The sequence below is a fragment of the Melospiza melodia genome, chromosome 9 (assembly GCF_035770615.1).
Source record: "Melospiza melodia melodia isolate bMelMel2 chromosome 9, bMelMel2.pri, whole genome shotgun sequence".
In the NCBI taxonomy this organism is placed as follows: domain Eukaryota; kingdom Metazoa; phylum Chordata; class Aves; order Passeriformes; family Passerellidae; genus Melospiza; species Melospiza melodia.
Window position 1 is genome coordinate 324,408 of NC_086202.1, and position 17,694 is coordinate 342,101.

The window sequence follows — 17,694 nt, forward strand, 5'->3', positions numbered from 1 at the left end:
CAAGGCATTTGTATCTTCAAAAAGCAGTAAGGAATCCCCAGAGAAGCTGTGCTGTTTGTTGTCAAAGCAAGAACAGGAACATTTTGTAAAGTGCACCAACACTACATTCAGTGCCTAAGCTTTCACCATCATACCTGCAAGTGGAGGATGAGGTGAGCTGATCTTATGACCTTTATATGTATCCTTTCTTTAAATCTGAGGCTATGAAAAATAGCTTGGACAATGTACTTTCAAACCTCAGTATTTTATCTCTTACTGAAATGACTTTTGAAAGCTATTTTGAATATTTTCCCCCATGCCCAAATCCACTTGTTTTTTTAGGGTTTTTTCTCAAGAATATACAAGTTTAACAACAGATTTGTGTGTTAGTTTTTCCACGAGAAAGAGCTGACACAGCTATGAATGCAGAGCAGCTCTGGTGAGCCACAGCAGCAGGCACGGGAATGAGGAGATGGTGATTTAGACAGAGCCTGAGCAGAGTTTGCACAGAGGCCTCAGCTCCACAGGCCCCTTCATCGGCTTGATGTCAGGATGCACTTGCCTTGAAAATGCACCTGTGTGGGCTCATTCCTAGAGAGAGACAACCATGCTGTGCCAGCTGGAAAGTGCAGCATTGTGCAGGCACATGATGGGTAACTGTTCACTGGGACGTATTATAAAGATGTCAAGAACAAGGAATACTTCCTCCTGGGTAGCATGTCATGACCTAAAAGGAGAGATTAATTTCATGCTGAAACATGAGCTGTCCAGCACCAGAAGGGTCCTGAGATTGCTGTTATCTTTTCCATAATTTCTGGTTTTCACTCACTGAGTCATTTAGCTAGACTTCGGTGTCAGTGCCTTTCTTACTGTTATCCCAAAGGAGCAAACATGACCTCATAATAGCACTACAGTAACTCTTATGGCAACCATCAAAGGATATTAAAAAACAAACAAACAAAAAACCAAAACCTATTTCCATTACAAACAAGTAGATTAGTAGATTGATGAAGAATTGCTGACATTAAAAAAAAAAAACACCACAAAGCAATTATCCCCCTATATCATGGAAGATTTGTTGGAAGGGCAATATCTTTCTCCAGGTTACATCATTAAAATGCAATGATCACAAAGCAGAAAGTGGTGTTCTGTTACATTGCTAGTTTTGCAAACAATAGACAATGCTACAAAATTTTTTAAAGAGTGTGATTTCTAGGCACACTCTTGGTGGCAAAATGAAAATTCAAGGACACAAGATGCTGTTCATTAGCTCCCAATCAAGTGTAGCAAGCTGACTTTGGCAGTGTTAACGTCTTTTATTCATGAAATCTTAAGGTCTTAAAACCATCCATTGCCTAAATTACTTTTTGTATACAGTAAAATGTTCATGTCGTGCTCCTAACACATACTGCAAAAATGTATCCCTAGTCACTGTGCACAACTCTGAACCCCTAGTTTTGCTTGTAGTTCTAAAAAATGTTTTATTATGTTACATCGAAAGACAACAGCCAGCTCCTGGGAGCCCTGCAATATTTTGCTCACAGGCTGATGCTGTTCTGGTTGGCCCACCATGACAATGTGTCAAGGTGTTCACACTTTCTAAAATGTACTTTCTGATCAGTAAGTAGGGAAAAAGGTATCCTCCTCCTCCTGAAAAGCATTACTGAAGACATTTTAAGATGAAAATACCCATTGAGTCTATTATTCCTTGTTTCTATCAGAGATGGCTACATGTCATAGAGACAGCTTGCTGTTTTCTACTGCTTTCCATACATTTTTACATCATTTCAATGCGTTTCTACATTTCTTTTTTCTTTGGGATTACTTAATTTTTGTTGCTTTATTTTGTACTACAGAGCTATACTTTACATATCCTCACCTTCTCCAAAGATAAAATAATTCTGTTGCTTTTAATTAAACGCTAGCACTTCTGCCAATTCTTCATGATTTAATATATGTAATACCATTAACTTGTGATTAACCTAGGTCAATATATCCTTGAAAGAGAAAAATCTGAGTCTTAAATGCAAGAATTTTCACTTTCAAATCATATCTGGCTGTTCTAACGGGCTAATGAGCACAGAAAAGTGCAGAGAATTAATAACTGAATACCGTATTCTTCCTATCTTGCCTATTTTAAAAAGGCACACACATCTGTTCATTGCTCTGCTACAGATAACACAGGATTAAAGCATGTGCCTGTCAGAATAAGGTTCAACATTTGTGCTTAAGATTGAGGCCTGCAAAAGTTCAAGCCAAAATTACACTCTAAAAGGTAGTCACCGCATGAAATTTTGTGAGATGAATAGGAAAACTGTACAGTCTTTTGCAGTGAGTTCTCACATGTTCAGCTCATGATTTTATTCATAGACTAACTACTCTCTTTGGCTCTTACCATCCCAAAATGAAATCAGGGCAAGCAAGGTACTGCTCAGGGACTAGCTTTGACCCCAGGTATCTCAGGTAGTCCCACTCTTTCAAGGCAATATAGTTTTTCCAACATTAACTTAACAGAAAGCAGGAAAAAAATCTGATAGAAACATAATTTACCTATTCTGTGTAAAATAATTCTATTTTTTGGAAGTAAAAGTGAACCATGGATGATTCATTCCATATCACATTTCTTTAGCTAAGGCCTGTAGAGGTGGAACTAGTGTAGCTTCTCTATACCATTATGGAACGACATTTGTTCCAGCTGGCATTGTTCTAATGTCTTCTCTAGAAATAATGGTTTTCCACTCTAAAGCATTTAAATACAGTCAGCCTTTGCCTTTTCTCCTAAAATGCATTCAGTTAAAGATGGATTTTATAAAGGATTAAAATTCCAATGTGCCTTAGCACAAGCTTAGTTCTTAGCAACATTTCATACAATAATCCCAAACACTTTGTAAAACAGAAGTCTGTTTTTATTACACTCATAACCTGGTTTGGCTTTTCATGTGCAAGTGACATTCCACTAAAGCTAAATATATTGCTGCACTTCATTGTGTGAATTAAATATGAGATGGAATACAGACACAGAAAGCTGGCAACTTCCATTCGTTTTCACTGTTTGCAGAAGCGGTATTTGTGTAATAGTCCTTGCTTCTGAAAGCAGAGGTGTAGGAACAAGTCAATAATTTATTCTGGAATCAGCAGCCCAATTAAAGCAGTGAGGATGTGACCTGAGCAGAAACAGGCGCTTAAGGAGTACAGGGAGAGACAGAGCAGGTGCCACCACCTGCTGCAAGCTGCTGTGGGCTGGGAGGAGAAATGCAGAGCAGGAGGGACTCACTCACCTCGTGGCTGCATGTTTGCCTGCACCCACAGACCAGGCACTCCTGCACACCCCAAGGAGCCCGGGACCCCAAAAGCTCGTGTCCACAGGAGCACAGTGTCCCCAGGAACAACACAGACTAATATCAGGTGATTGTAACCGTTAAATACACTGCAGCATTGCATTAATGACCCCATCTCCCCCTCTACACGGGACACATGCTGTTTTCTGAAGCTGTCAACAGAGCCAAAGGCTGTCGGCCTCTGTGACCATCTCCAGTTTTCCTCTTAGAAATGGTGCTGTGGACTGCCATGGGGGCCATCTCGCTGCCTCTCCTGGCCTGGGTTAGCACTGCTCTCTCTGAAGTCAGATTCATGTTGGACTCTGCAGGTCCTATGGCATTACAGCTGAACAACTGAACCAGACACTGCCTGAACTAAAAAGGTAAAAAAACAGGAGATCAGTCAAAACACATAAGAAATGTAAATACAATTCTACAAATCAATCTGCATATTAGCTAAAAGTCTTGGAAATTCTCTCATGAATCAGTTGGGAATATAAAGAAAAAACCCTATAAAATAGATTTGCCTATGCCACCACAAAGAGCTCTAAACCTAAAAATTGTGTTCTGAAAAGAGCCAATCTTAATCTAGAAAACAATTTTTCTTTTCTGCTTCTAGGTAGTCATATCTAATGGACATGATTGGTCATTTCTCTAGATTCATGCTTTCATATACTAAATTCCTGGCTATTTAAAGACGGGTTTTTGCTGTTCTCATCCACAAACAGGGTAAAGTGTAGCACACATCTACATGGTTTGGGAGATCAGAGTGCTGCCCACAGGATGTGAGATAAGCAATAGTTCTTTCTGCAGGACTGGATAAATAAATTCAACGTTTCTTATTCAACAGTCACTTAACTGTTTTTCTTTATTTAATTTATGAGCTTAATGCCACCACTCTCAGTTGCTGCATTCATTGCAGAAATCTGCCCATGTTTATTATTGTGCCTGTTATCACTGTAAGCACGCAGCACTCTGGTTCATCCCCATGTCAATTCCTTTTTTCTGCATCCAATCCTCTGCCCTCATTCCAGAGAAAAAAGCTCCCTGTTAAATGGCATGTGCAATGCTTTTCCCCCCTGCACATGAACCACAAATGCCTCATTTTCCCAAGACAAAATCAAGCTTTGAAAATGTGCGCCCCACCTCAAGATCAACTTAATGATGTTGCGTTCTTAAAGAATTACTGAAATATATTGGGACAGTCTTGAGAACATAATTTTCATACAGGAAGCTAACTCATGTTCCCTGTGGGCTGATTTTCCTTTATAATATTTTTTATATTTTTATATTTCCTTTTTAATATTTATTATATTATAATATCATATATTTTCCTAAACCTAATAATTACCAACATTTATATTTCCATTATGCTCAGAGGTTTACACTATCTTCCACCAGGCAGATTATTTTTTTCATTCTAAATGCTGGATATTGTAATGCTTGTTAGGAAACACATAGGTAGGTAGAAACAATTAATTATAAATCAAGACAAAATAGCAAAATATGAGTGTTAGAGACACTCTGAGAGCATACAGTACCTGTTTGTTCATAAAGACATAAATAATTGGATTATAGACGGTAGCTGTTTTGGAAAAGAAGGCCGGAATTGCTGCCAGACGAGGATCCAGCTCAATGGAGGGATATGCAGTGACTAGGATGGAAAAGGCAGCGTACGGCATCCAGCAGATTAGAAAGGCAATGATCATAAAAACAACCATTCTAGTCACTTGTCTTTCAGGTCTCCTGGTAGTTCCCAGCCTGCCTTGTGCATCTGACACCTTTTAAGAAAAGAGAAAAGATTCTAGCAAAACAAGAGCCAGGTGTGCAAGCAGTGACTGTGGTGAGCTGTGCAGTGGCCGCGCTGGAAGGAGAGACCCGAGTTACTGTGAGGGACACCAATCTCCATCTGCCAGCAGCAGTCAATTCTCCTTTGCTTCAGTATCTGCGTATTTTTACTGTCAAAGGGAAACAGCAGGACATCATGGTGAGTCACGAGCAGACAGCGAGCTGAATTCAAGCCCTTTCTCTGCCGTGCAGCTTTGCAGACAGCTGGGTCTGGCACGGTGTCACAGACAGCACCGTGCCGCCTCCTCACCGAGGGGCAGACGCACCCAGGGCGCTCCTCTGGCTCAGCGCTGCCTGATGGCCTTCCCCAGAAGGGCATTTATGATCTCGTGCTATCTGAATTACGTGGGATTGGGGCATTCAGTAGGAAGGCTCTCCATCTTTTCCTCAGCAATCATGCAAGAAGCTTAAGCACAGATGTCCATACAGAAATTAGCTGATGTAAAACAGTGTCTTTCTGGAAACATCCCTGTTTGGTTTCTGATGACTTAGCGAAACATGGCGCTGTTATGAAATGTTATTTTACACGGGAAATAATTAGTAAGTCTGTATGGCTTCAGAAAAACCTGATGCCAGGTCTTGCAATATTACATTCTAATAAAATAAGATTTGTTTGCATAACATGGCCTTTTAATTCCTGCAGTAATGTTAGAACTCTATGGAGACATTTTCCCCAATACTTTTGAACTGCACACGGAGAATTCAATGTTTGTGCTTAAAGAGGTAGAGATGCACCTCCTAGGAAGGGCAATGTCCTTACCTCTGTAGAAAGTTGCAATTCACATCAGTTTTTACCAAATATAAACATAACAACAACAGCAAGAAATAATTGCTACAATAACAGCAAGTTATTAGGCATCAAAAAGGCTGTGTTTGGTACTCATAAGATAGACTCTGCCAATACATGAGATTTCTATAGCATTTTTTAATGTATACTGTTCGTACACAGAGAGCAGCCCAGCCTCCCTTTCAGCAGAATTGCAGTCCCCTGGAAAAGGAACACAATCTCCTGTATTACACTTGCAAAGGTTTCATCTTTGTCTCGTATCAGCCTGGTCTTTTTTCACATATAGCTTTTCCTTTCTCTCTAAATACTGATAAAGAAAAACATGCCGGTGCTTTATCTTCCTACAAAGGAATACTGCCATAATAATTTACTTCTATTGTAAATTGCTAATTTGTTATTTTCCCAAAGATTAATTTCTTTCATCAAGTTTGATGGTGAAGTGAAAGCCACAATTAGCATTGTAAAGCTGGGGTCACTGGGACTAAGGGCAGATTAGTCCACTCAGGAACAAGCCTGCACTGTGACAAGTGTGGAACAAAATGCACAAAGAGGGATGGTTGGGAACACCAAGTCACCAGTCCTGGTGCTTGGATCCCTCTCTGTAGTCAGATCTTAGAAATTACCTTAGTTGTGAGATATAATTATATGTCAATTCAGTATAGAGCGGCAGAATGTGTTGCAGGTACTTGCTTTTCAGAGCTTTGCAGTAAATAGAAATATCAATATTGTCCCAAAATCTTGTTCCCAAATCCTGGACCAAATAGGAATTTTCCTGTTCTATTGTCTTTGTCACATTTTGCAGCTTCTCCTTTGGATCAGATAAACACAACCATTAAAGAAAATTCAAAAGCATTTCTAAGTCTTTTAAATATTCCTGGACAATCTAATATTTTGTTTATTAAACAGCATTTCATTATTTGCAAAGGCTACATCTTATTTTCAGCATATTACTAAGTAGTAGGCAGCACTCTTAAAATTTACAACTGCAGTCATTTAAAGCAGCATTCTAATTTGCCTGGTTTGAGTCTTATGAAATATCACTGAATGGAAGCATAATTGGGAATAAAGCAGTACTGGATCATTCTACTTATTTATGAGGTAGACATTCTTTCACTTTTATGATGTTTGACTAATGAGATGTACTGACAAGTGATGTGAACTCCACACTTTAAAACATCACTTCTAACCGTAGCATGAATTTCTGTGTGTAAGGGTAATTATATAACAAGGGATGTAATTGACTATGTTTGCTGCCTGCAGATCTGACCTGTTTATGTCTGATCTTTATAGAAAATCAAACACAGTAATTCCAAACTTTTGCATGCACACACATTTTAAAAGGTTACTTGCGGGTGCTTCTTCTTACCTTTTTTAACTTCTGCACCAGTTTTCCATAGGATACCAAAATCACCAATAAGGGTATTATAAAACAGGTGGTGAAGAACGTAATAATGTATGTACGGTCAGCATAAGCTCCTGAGTACCTGTATAAAATACAAAATACCTTTGTGTGTATTACTACTATGCGTTCTTATTATTTTCCTGGAACATTAATCTTTCTTTTCAAAGATGTCACTAGCATTTTTGTCAGATGTTTTTACTCAACATGCCCCTTTACAGCTGTAGTCATATCCCCAGACGGAGCCCTGGGCCATCTCCCTGCCCAGGGGCTTGGAGGGGATCCTACAACTGAAGGCACAGTACCAAAGGTCTGTGGGGCTCATTACATGGGAGGGGACACGCAGTCCAACACCCTGCTCCAAGCAGAGCCAGCTATGGGGTCAGACTAGCTGGCTCAGTCTTTGTCCAGTCTTCTAAAAACAAAAAATCCATCTCTTTGTCCTTTGACTCCTGACAAAAAGCATAAGGTCTAGAGTGATTATTTTCATTAGATATGGAGGCTCCACCCTTTAGAAATTTTTGTCTTAGAAACTGATCACAGAGAATTTTGATCAGTTTTATTACAACTTCCTTTATATCTGATTTTTTCAGAGATTTACATAATCTTTAACCCTTTCCTTTAAATTCCTGGCCCTGAGGCATCCTGAACTGCAAGTTTCATTTTTTTACCTTTCTCTGTGAGAGCGGCCTTACCAGTTAGGCTCACAAGTAGTTCCAATCTTACTGGGGGTGTAACTGCTCCAGCCAGTTGTTGGTGGAATGGTCCAAATGAAGGAAAAGCTCCACACAAAGACAATTCCTAGGGCTGCGTGCTTCCCGCTCAGGCGCGCGTTTCTCAGGGGGCGGCAGATGAGAACGTAGCGCTCAAAGGCCAGCAGAGCGAGGGACCAGAGAGCCACGATGCCTGCAGCAAGGGAACACAGTCGGCATCCAACGTGGGCGCGTCCCTGAACAGCAAACACCATCCCAAATCACAGAATCCCCGGGCTGCTTATTTTGGAAAGCATCTCTGGAGATCATCACGCCCCCTCCACCATCTAGTAGCTTGTTCAGGACCAAGTCCAGCTGGGTTTTGAGTATCTTTGGAGATGGAGACTCTGCAACAACTCTGGGCAACCAGTTACACTCTTTGACTACCCACAACATCAGACACCTTTTCTATCAACACAAGTTACGAAAGGATGAGCAATTCATGTGTATTTTTCCAATACTTAATGAAGAGCATTTCATGTTTGTCCAGTTTGCCAGTCTACAGTATAAGGGCTACAAAACCAAGCAGCTCATCAGGCCAGTTAAGTGATTAGGACCTGCACTTTTAGTTCTACACTGAAAAGCTGCAAATTATGTGTAGCATCCAAATTAATTAACTAAAATCTTCAAACTATTATCTTTGCAAAAATTATTTCAGGCTATCAGAAAACTCAAACCTGCAGACAAGTGCCCACAACACCAAATTATCAATTTAGGCACATATTACCTGGTGGGACACCAAAATCTTGAAATAGCCTGATCCTTCTCCATAGGACAGAGCTTATGTGCCGCAAACGGATGTAGAAGCATTGTCCCTCAGTGCCATTCCCTCTGTGTAGCTTAAACAGGCAGAGAGCAGCTCTGGGACTCCTTTTCAGGCTGAGGATCAGCACTGTGTGATTTAGAGCAGGGACAAGCATTACTGGCTGTCTCCATGCAGCTTCAGAGACAGGGACAGGATGCAGGAATGAGTGTCTGTCCCAGGTGAGTAGATGCCCCGTTCTAAACCAATATCCTGTTTACTCTGCAGAGGTGTATTTACACAGGGTACTGTGTGTGAGGATTTTTCCTCTTAGAGTACTTCTAATATTTTTTGTAGTAAGTGAACAAAGCCATGAAAAGAAAATCACAAAAATGTGTTGGTGTGCAGACTGACTGTTACAGGTGTACAGGTGTGTCCCTGCTCCTCAGAGCCCCTGGAGCACAGAGAACACAAGATGTTCTGTGCCCTGAGATTTTCCACAGTTTATGGGCAGCCACTCTTTTTCTCTCTCTCTTATTTATCCATATATGCACACACCTAAATACAAATATTGAAAATAGCTATACATAAGGACTTTTTTCCTGAAATTGTTTTACTGTAAGCCCCACAGCACTGCTATTCTACTGGAAAGCTTTTCCTCATTCTGTGAAACATATTCAATGATCACTACACATGCAACTTGCCATGTACATGACAGGGATAGAGAGATATATTTTTCACTCTCCACTACAGAATACATGCAACAGGGGAAAATACCAGTGAATTCAAAGGCATGCAAAGTCAGTGACTTGGGAAGCTACAGTAGAATACATTGAAGGAAGTTGAAAAAAAGAACATAAAACTACAAACAAAATCAAGCTTACCAAAAAATGTGACAGCAAATCCTTCCAACACGCAAGTCCAGTATCCCATAAAAAAATAACCTTTTAGATTTGTTAAAAAGCTGATGGTACCACCAGTCAGTGAGACCAGGAAATCAGCCACAGACAAATTGACTATAATATAATTGACAGGTTGTCTCAATTGCTTGAACTTACAAGTTACCAGGATTACAGCCAGGTTCTCAGCAAGTGACAGGGAGGTCACCAACAACATTGCTGCTGCCAGAAGCCTGAATTGCCAGGGCTGGATGGAGTCCAAGGGACGGCGGAAGGGATCCCATCTGGCAGGAGCAAAGTAACTGGGCAAGAGCGACCCGTTTTCAAATGCTCTGAATGCATCCATTACTTCGTTCAGCACCAAAAATAATATAATATAATATTGGAGTTTCAAACCTGTAAATAATATTCAGGATTAAAATGAGATGTTTGCTCTTTCCAACAGAAGTGCGAACAAACTCTCCCTCCTTCTGCTCTCCAATAATAACTGAGGAAAAATTATTCAGTTGGAGGAAAGTTTAGTGCTGCAGAGTGAGAGTGGGAAGAGGGATTAGCAAGAATATCTCTCAGAGCAACTTCTGTCCCTCTCTGCCCACTGCCTCTCTCTCAGTGCAGCTGTGCCTTTATCTGCAGTGAGATTGCTCCTCCTGCAGCAGCCAGCAGTGCTGAAACACCCCTCAGCTCAGCCCTGCTCCGCTGGGAAAACATCATTGCTGAAATACCCCTCAGATCAGCCCTGCTCCGCTGGGAAAACATCATTGCTGAAACACCCCTCAGCTCAGCCCTGCTCCGCTGGGAAAACATCAGTGTCTGCTTGGAGCCTCCCACACTTCCATCACTTTAAGAAGAAAGGCTGCCTGGTGAGAGGGAGTTGTCCTTGGTGAGCCAGAGAGCTTACAGGAATTTGGGAAAGCCGACTGTAAGGGTTGAGATCAAAATAATGGGATGTTTGACATTGTACTGACCCTTTTTATCAGGTGGTTCCCAAAGAATTCTCCATGGATGAACTTTTCTCTACAAACCTTCAGAAACCAACAGATAAGGCCGTCCATGGAACCAACAGGGAGCAAAACCAGACCTAGGGACATCTTCCCTCCAGCTGCACAAGATTAGATCCCACTGTCTTTGCAAAGCAGTTATTTTTTTCTTAATCAATCTAACAATCTCAGATAATCAATGAATGAAAATAAATGTCCTAAATATTTCACTTGCTCAGAGGCCTTTATGATGACTGTTGTAAAGATAACCTGCATCTGGCTGTAGTGATATGTGCAATACACATGGGGTCTCATTATATACATGTCATGTTCAGTGAAGTTCTGCTGCTAATTTCTAGCCCCAAAATGCATTACTTCTAGCTCAGCTTCTGAGTAGTCTTGTTTTCTTAGATCAGCTGGTGATTGAAAAATTTTCTGAAAGCCTTCTAAATATAATTACAATACTAAAACTGAAATTCAGTATCAACAGAAACAAAAGCAGCAAAGTTTTTTTGCTTCATACCAACAACTGAATTTATCTTTACCCAATGCAATTCCTGTAGCCCAGGCAGGTAGCTGGTGAAAAGACATGACTGCACATTGCTGACAGGAAGACCTGTGTGTGCTGTATCATTTTGCTGGCAGAATTTGTCCGTTTGTTGCCTAACATGTCTTCCAACCTCTGATTAAATTGATGGAATTTAACAGAAGAGTAAGAATTGAGGCATTACTGAAAGTTAATTGCAAATATGGATTTTAAGAGCTGACCCTCCCTTGATCCTGCATGACTTAATATGTGCTTCTGCTCTAAATAGCAATTTTGGACATTATTAAGAGTATTCAAGATCCTACATAAAATATTCCTATCTCTTTCTGCTCTCTTTGAAAAAACCAATCTGAAATTTGAAAAATTAAAGGGGCTTTTTTATTTCTTCTGCCCTCTCAGTAAATAATTACTTTCAGTATCTCTGCAGATGGTTTCCCCAAGTAGGGCTGATCTGAACATAAGTTCCATTTCTGCAAACTGAATACACTTGCAGGTGCTTTAATGAACATCGAAATATTTCCAGAGTACTTCCTTTTGAGATGCACCAGAAGTTATCATCCACATTTCTTTCCTCCAGTGTCAATGGAGTTCATAATTGCCTGTGATTGGATTTTTCTGATGGCATAACATCTTTTATCTGCTTTCTTGCCCATCTGAATTAGGTTTTACCAAATAAATTTTATTTTTGTATTTGTACTGAAATGGAACATTTATTGTTGAGAATTTATGGGAAGAAAGTAAAATGTTGTGAGATACTACTCTAAGAGAGTTTTAGGTCCTGTATAAACCAAGCCATACATCACTTCACCATGTACAAAGCTCCATGAACAAACAGCAATCACTTCTCAGTTCAGTGACTCTCTTATTCCTAGCTCAAATGTCACAGATTTATGTCCCTGTATGCTTCAGATTGTTCAGGGTTAATTTTTTAAACAAGAGTATCTATTGCAGCCCTAAATAAAAAGTTTGCATATCTTGCAGTCCGATAAATGAAGGGTTATACTGATCCAAATGCCATTAAATTCTGTCACTGAAAGTCCTTACATTCTGCATAAGTGGTTACAAGATACATTTAAATTTTGCAATTCAGATTATCTGAGATAAAATGAATGTTAAACCATTCAAAATTATTTTAATCAGTGTAAAAAAATCCTGTCTTTCATTACCCAAACAAGGGGCACTGGGGGAGAAGAAAGACCTCAGAAAACCTGAATACATAGTGTGGAATAAAGTGAAGCAACAGCACAGAAGAAAGGATTACTGTCATAATTCATTTGGCAAATTGGATGTCAAATGAGCAAAAATTAATGCCAGAAAGTAAAAAAAGAGGTATTGGTCATTTGCAATGTGAGAGGATAGAAAGTCACATTAGAATTTGTGAAAGTAAAGCCTCGTGATTCCACATACAGAGTGCACATATGGAAAAAATGTTACATTTCATGCTGATAGAATATCACTAGAAAGTGTTTGCTAATATCACATATAAAAAAAATCTGTTAGAAATAAAACTGCCTAAACATCTGCTTCATTCATAAACACTTGCTGTGAAACACAGCACGTATACTCTCCAGAGTAATTCAGTCTCTCACTAGAGCAAAAACTAACTTCCTGGTCAGATTTCAGGAATACATTTCAAGCATATTTGATATTGATGACCTTAATGTAATATAGTAATGTATTGGACTGATGAGATTTCAAGGAAGGAAAATCTCACTGCTTCAAGATACTGAAGTATCTATAAAGACAAGTTAAGACATACAAACCAACAGGACTACTTACAGAGGATGTCCTTGTCTTTTTCTGTTTTATTGGAATTGCTTTATTGGAAGAGCTAAGATCTCTTAAATAACCATATATCTATATATATCTGTCTCCAATACAGGGTACATACCATGCCTTTTAAAGGTAGAGTTGCCTTTAAATGAAGATTTTAGATCCTTTTTTAACTTTCATTTTTCTTTAATATGGGACAATTTCTCAATGAGTTATTCCAGTGTATTTTTAAACTACATTATCTGACACAACTTTCTGTTTTGTACTATGTGTTCTAAGAAATCCTGTTATGCAAAGCACAGTTGAGCTCATTCACTTCTGTCCTCAACTGCAAAACAAACATTTTTCCCTTGTTAATCCAATTAGCATACATAAATTAAAAGTATGATTTACGTCTGTCAAATTGGTCATTATAGAATATATTATCTACAGAACTAATCCTGAATGTACTCCTAGATTGGTAAAATGACCAAACTGAAAAAGTACAGTTTTGAGGCATTTTTCTGGTGGAAACACACTTGGTTATCATTCTAACAAAATTCTAAATACTATCTAGTTTCTGACATGAAGGTTTCACTGTGTTTCACGTTGTATAAAGGGAACAAAAAGGCTCCAGGATGTGATTTCAAGGGAATGTAGACTGGGAGGGTTCAGCCTCTGCCTTGCCAGAAGGGAGGAGTGAGCAGTGCCAAAAGCTGCAACCTCTGCAAGCACATCCTGACCTGCACAGGGGCCTTCCTATCTAAACTGCACTCGAGACCCTCTTCCTGCACCAGCACGGAAAATAACGAGATGGTGAAATCAAATTAATGGAGACCAGATAGAAAAACAGTAAAGAATAAAGAAAAGAGAGAGGTGGCAGCTTAGAGAGCGCTGAAAGAGAAGGTCAGCTTGGCAAGACAGAGAAAATGATCCACACCACGAGTGTCCATGTAGGGAGTTTTTACTGCTCCTATTTCTCACATTTTATATTCTCAAATAAACCTCGGTCTAGTGGAAGGTGTCCCTGCCCATGGCACTCCCTGCCATTGGGACTGGGTGATCTTCGAGATCCCTTCCAACGCAAACCAGTCAGGGACTCTATGATTCTAGCTAGGTGGAATAAGCAGTGTAAGTACATGGACACAGCAAAATCATTGGGTGCTTTCACTTCAGCTCCGCACTTTTCTGCCCCCAGACAAGAGGCAGCAAATGGAAACAGCCACAAGTGCAGCCCAGGAGTGCAGCTCAGTGGAGAATGCAGGGGTGCTTGGACCTGCAGTCCAAATTAGCATTGGGACTCCCTGATCTTGCAAGTCTTTTCCAACCTAAATCCAACCGATTCCACCATTTTATACAGCAATCACTGCCACACCAGTAACACATCATTTAAAATAATAATAGCATTGTATTTCAAATTACCATCATTCTACAGTGGGTACAAGGAAAAAATGTTAATGACATGAGAAAAGGTTGACCTGCTTTCCAAGATACCTGCCTTCAACAACACATCTTTTCTTTATTAATGATATTGATTCATTTCAGTGGTATGCTTGTCCTAGAAGTTGATAGTAATCATAAGAGGAAGAGAAATTGGGACTGTTTCAAACACTACTCTTTAATAGCTGCCCTGTAAATTAAAGTAAATAGTATTACAGTGCCCTCAGGTGGTGTAAATTCAATTCTGTCCTATTGCTCTTCCCTAGAAAGACAGCTCTAAATAATACCAGTTCTAGCAGACTGGATGAATATGGAAGGCAAATCACAGCATAAGCAGTTTTGTTCCCAAGAAAGGTTATTTTCTTGAGTGTTTTGACAACCCCTGATATTTAAAAAGCATTCTTTAATTTTTAAATACAGTGGAATACCTGTAACAAATCTCCAGAAAACCCTTAAATAACATCATCACTGAATGTAAGAACAAAAAAACAATAGAGGGAAAGACATCTAAAAAAGAAGGTAAAACCTAAGAGAAGACATACTGAATTCTGTAAGAGCTTTTTGGAACAAAATATGAGGTACGTGTTTATAAACCAAAACAGAGCCCAAACCACAATCAATCAACCAACCAACCAAACCCCCCACAGATACCATAGAATTTTCTTAGATATATTCGTGCATGTTTTAATGATGAGGAAAATTGCATAAAGAATGCAGTATATGATGCATTTGTAATATAACCTGAAACTTTCTGAATTCATACTGTCCTTTTAGTCTGAAGAAATATTAGTCATACAGAATATTCTGAATTCATAGTAATTTTAGTCTGAAGAAATCAGCTTCCTGAATACACAGTATATCTTTAATGTGCATCGGTCTAATAATACTTTTTTGTTGTTACTAAGAGTAACAATAAAAATTGGATATTATTTAGCTGATCTACTGCTCCACAGTCAGGGTAATTCCAATATTTTGTCTTGTATAACTAAATGCTTGATGTATGCCCATCATTTATCACTGTTTTACGTCTTCTTCAAAAAAAGTGAGCAAGATCAGGACATCACCAGGAGAATCTTCTAACTTACCACATTTAAAAGATTTTTCAAAGCTGAAGTAATAATTTAATTTGTTATTCTTTTGAGATACTCTTAAAGGAATAGCCTGTGAGCTTAAAAATATAAATTACATCCTAGAATATGTGCACTGAAGATGATGGAAATCCTACCACTGAACATGGCTCCACAGAGAACACCACTGTGCTGTAGCTTTATCCTGCTGTCCATCCAGTTCTGTCCTGTTATCTGTCTTGGAAAACAGCTATGTATATAATATTTATTTCTAGCAAGCTCTGTGAATATGGAAGAACACACAAGCAGTGCAAGCATCATAAATTTGAGTAATCCACAGGTTTTCCAGCTTCCAGTAAATGGACTCTGCTGTCCTACAGCTCAGAACCACACTGCTCCTCTTCTTACTTGCTCCTGAATTGGCTCCTAATAGTTACCCAACAGCATATGTTGAAATATTCCCCAAACAGCTCAGAGAAGCATTTTCAAACTGTTGCTAAACCCAGACAGGACAAAAGGAATTTGAATCACACCAGTCTTTCATTTCCTATGCAAATGATACTTTCATTTTCTTTCATGATAATTTGGGGAACTCTCTGATCACTCTGAAATCATGTGCCATATGAAGCGCTGTGCTAGCCCTTCAGTTTTCTAAGGATTGCCTTTGAGATTGCTGAGGATGGCCAGAAAAATTGCTGTCACATTTTGGTCACCTGTCTTTACAGACTGTACCCTTCAAAGAAAAACAACATAAGGTTCTCATCCCAAGTCATACCCCAGTCCTCTCTGCTTTCAGTAATCCTTGTCTTTTTTCTTATTCTCACATATTCAGGAAGAGTTTTACTAACAAAACAATTCTCTGTGGCTCACAGAGAATCAATAGTGCTTGTAAGCACACTCTTTATTTGTTGGCAACTTCCGAGTTTCCCCATCCAGGCCATCAATAGGAAGGCAGTTTCTTTATAGCACTAATGACTTGCGGTAAAGTATATACATCTGTTTAATACAAATAAGGCAAATGACTTCCCAGTCTCGGTTAGATAAAATAGAGCTCACAAGGGCTTATCTTACTTAGAAAGAATAATTTGTAGCCTTCTCTCATTAAAAGGACAAACTATTAGAGTGGAGACAAGCAGGACAGCATTGGAGGAACAAGGGAAGTGGGAAAGGGTTGGTGGGTGGACACTAAGTTTAACACAATCTAAAAGCTTAATGCTCTTAATACTAACAACCATCTAAGCCACTGGCAGAAGAGAAGGGACAGGTAAACCAGGGTTTCCCCAGAAAGAGGGGTAAAAAAATCAAAGTCCTGGGAATCTCAGTAATACCAGTGATCTGCTGAAAACTGCACCAAAAATTCAGTCCACCATAAGCTGACTCCTAGATCAACTAGGGTTAGAAAAGCCCTACATTTTGATAAGGACGTTAAGCCAAAAAACCATCCCCACCCTGCCCACCATATGGTTGTTAAGTGTGCCTGTCAAGATACACAACAGAGAACAAAACTAATGCTAATAACTGCTTATCTTAAATATCTCAGAAGTTTCACCTACAAAAATACTGTTTCATTTTTTGCCCTAAAAATACATATAAAACTATATTCATGCTACTTTCCATCAATATTTACAGTAATGATTGGTGATTATAGCATCAGAAGCATTCCTTAAACCTAATTCATGTTTGCCAGAGCTTCAAAACTTGTGGCTTAAAATCCAAAGTATACCACTTCACACAGAGGCACTGAAAACTTCCTCATAATACTTCTAAAATCTCACTCTAGTCTTCAGCAGGAATAAGTAATTTTGAAACGATCTATACATATAGCTTTCCCTCCACCCCACTAAAGAGATTAAAACCTTAGGGAGTCACAAGATACAACACATACTGAGCCTTTTGTTTTTGTTCTTTCTAGAAAACACTAAAAAGCAGTCTCATCTTTGTGCTTGGTAGCTGAAGTTAACTGGCTTCCCAGGAAGACATCAGTTAGAAATAGAATTTTTACATTTCTTCACATTTCTGTCACACTGTTCTCAAGGTCACCCAGTTTCTCTTGCTCCTGCTCTAGACTATGAACACTCAGCTCTGCACCATTAGCAGATTCCTACCCTTCGTACCAAGGATCATAATGGAAAATATTAAATATGGCCTTTCTCAGAACATACATCATCCCATGTAGATGTTTCAACAG

At 39.2% G+C, this 17,694-nt stretch overlaps 1 protein-coding gene across 1 annotated transcript; it reads right to left on the bottom strand.

Annotated features, from left to right (window-relative positions):
• Positions 1–962: 962 nt before the first annotated feature.
• LOC134421737 (vertebrate ancient opsin-like) lies at positions 963–10,069 on the bottom strand. Its single transcript, XM_063162925.1, has 5 exons — positions 9,709–10,069; positions 8,026–8,236; positions 7,298–7,415; positions 4,838–5,077; positions 963–3,671 (listed from the first exon to the last, which is right to left on the bottom strand). Exons 1-5 carry the CDS (start codon positions 10,067–10,069, stop codon positions 3,441–3,443), a joined length of 1,161 nt encoding a protein of 386 aa, XP_063018995.1. The 3' UTR covers positions 963–3,440.
• Positions 10,070–17,694: the final 7,625 nt, after the last annotated feature.

Coding starts and splice junctions, on each gene's coding strand:
- LOC134421737 (XM_063162925.1), bottom strand. CDS start 10,069: ATGGATGCATTCAGAGCATTTGAAAACGGGTCGCTCTTGCCCAGTTAC. Junction 7,416..8,025: donor ACTACTTGTGAGCCTAACTG/GTAAGGCCGCTC, acceptor TATTTTATACAG/GTACTCAGGAGCTTATGCTG. Junction 3,672..4,837: donor ATGTCTTTATGAACAAACAG/GTACTGTATGCT, acceptor TTACCTTTTTAG/TTCAGGCAGTGTCTGGTTCA.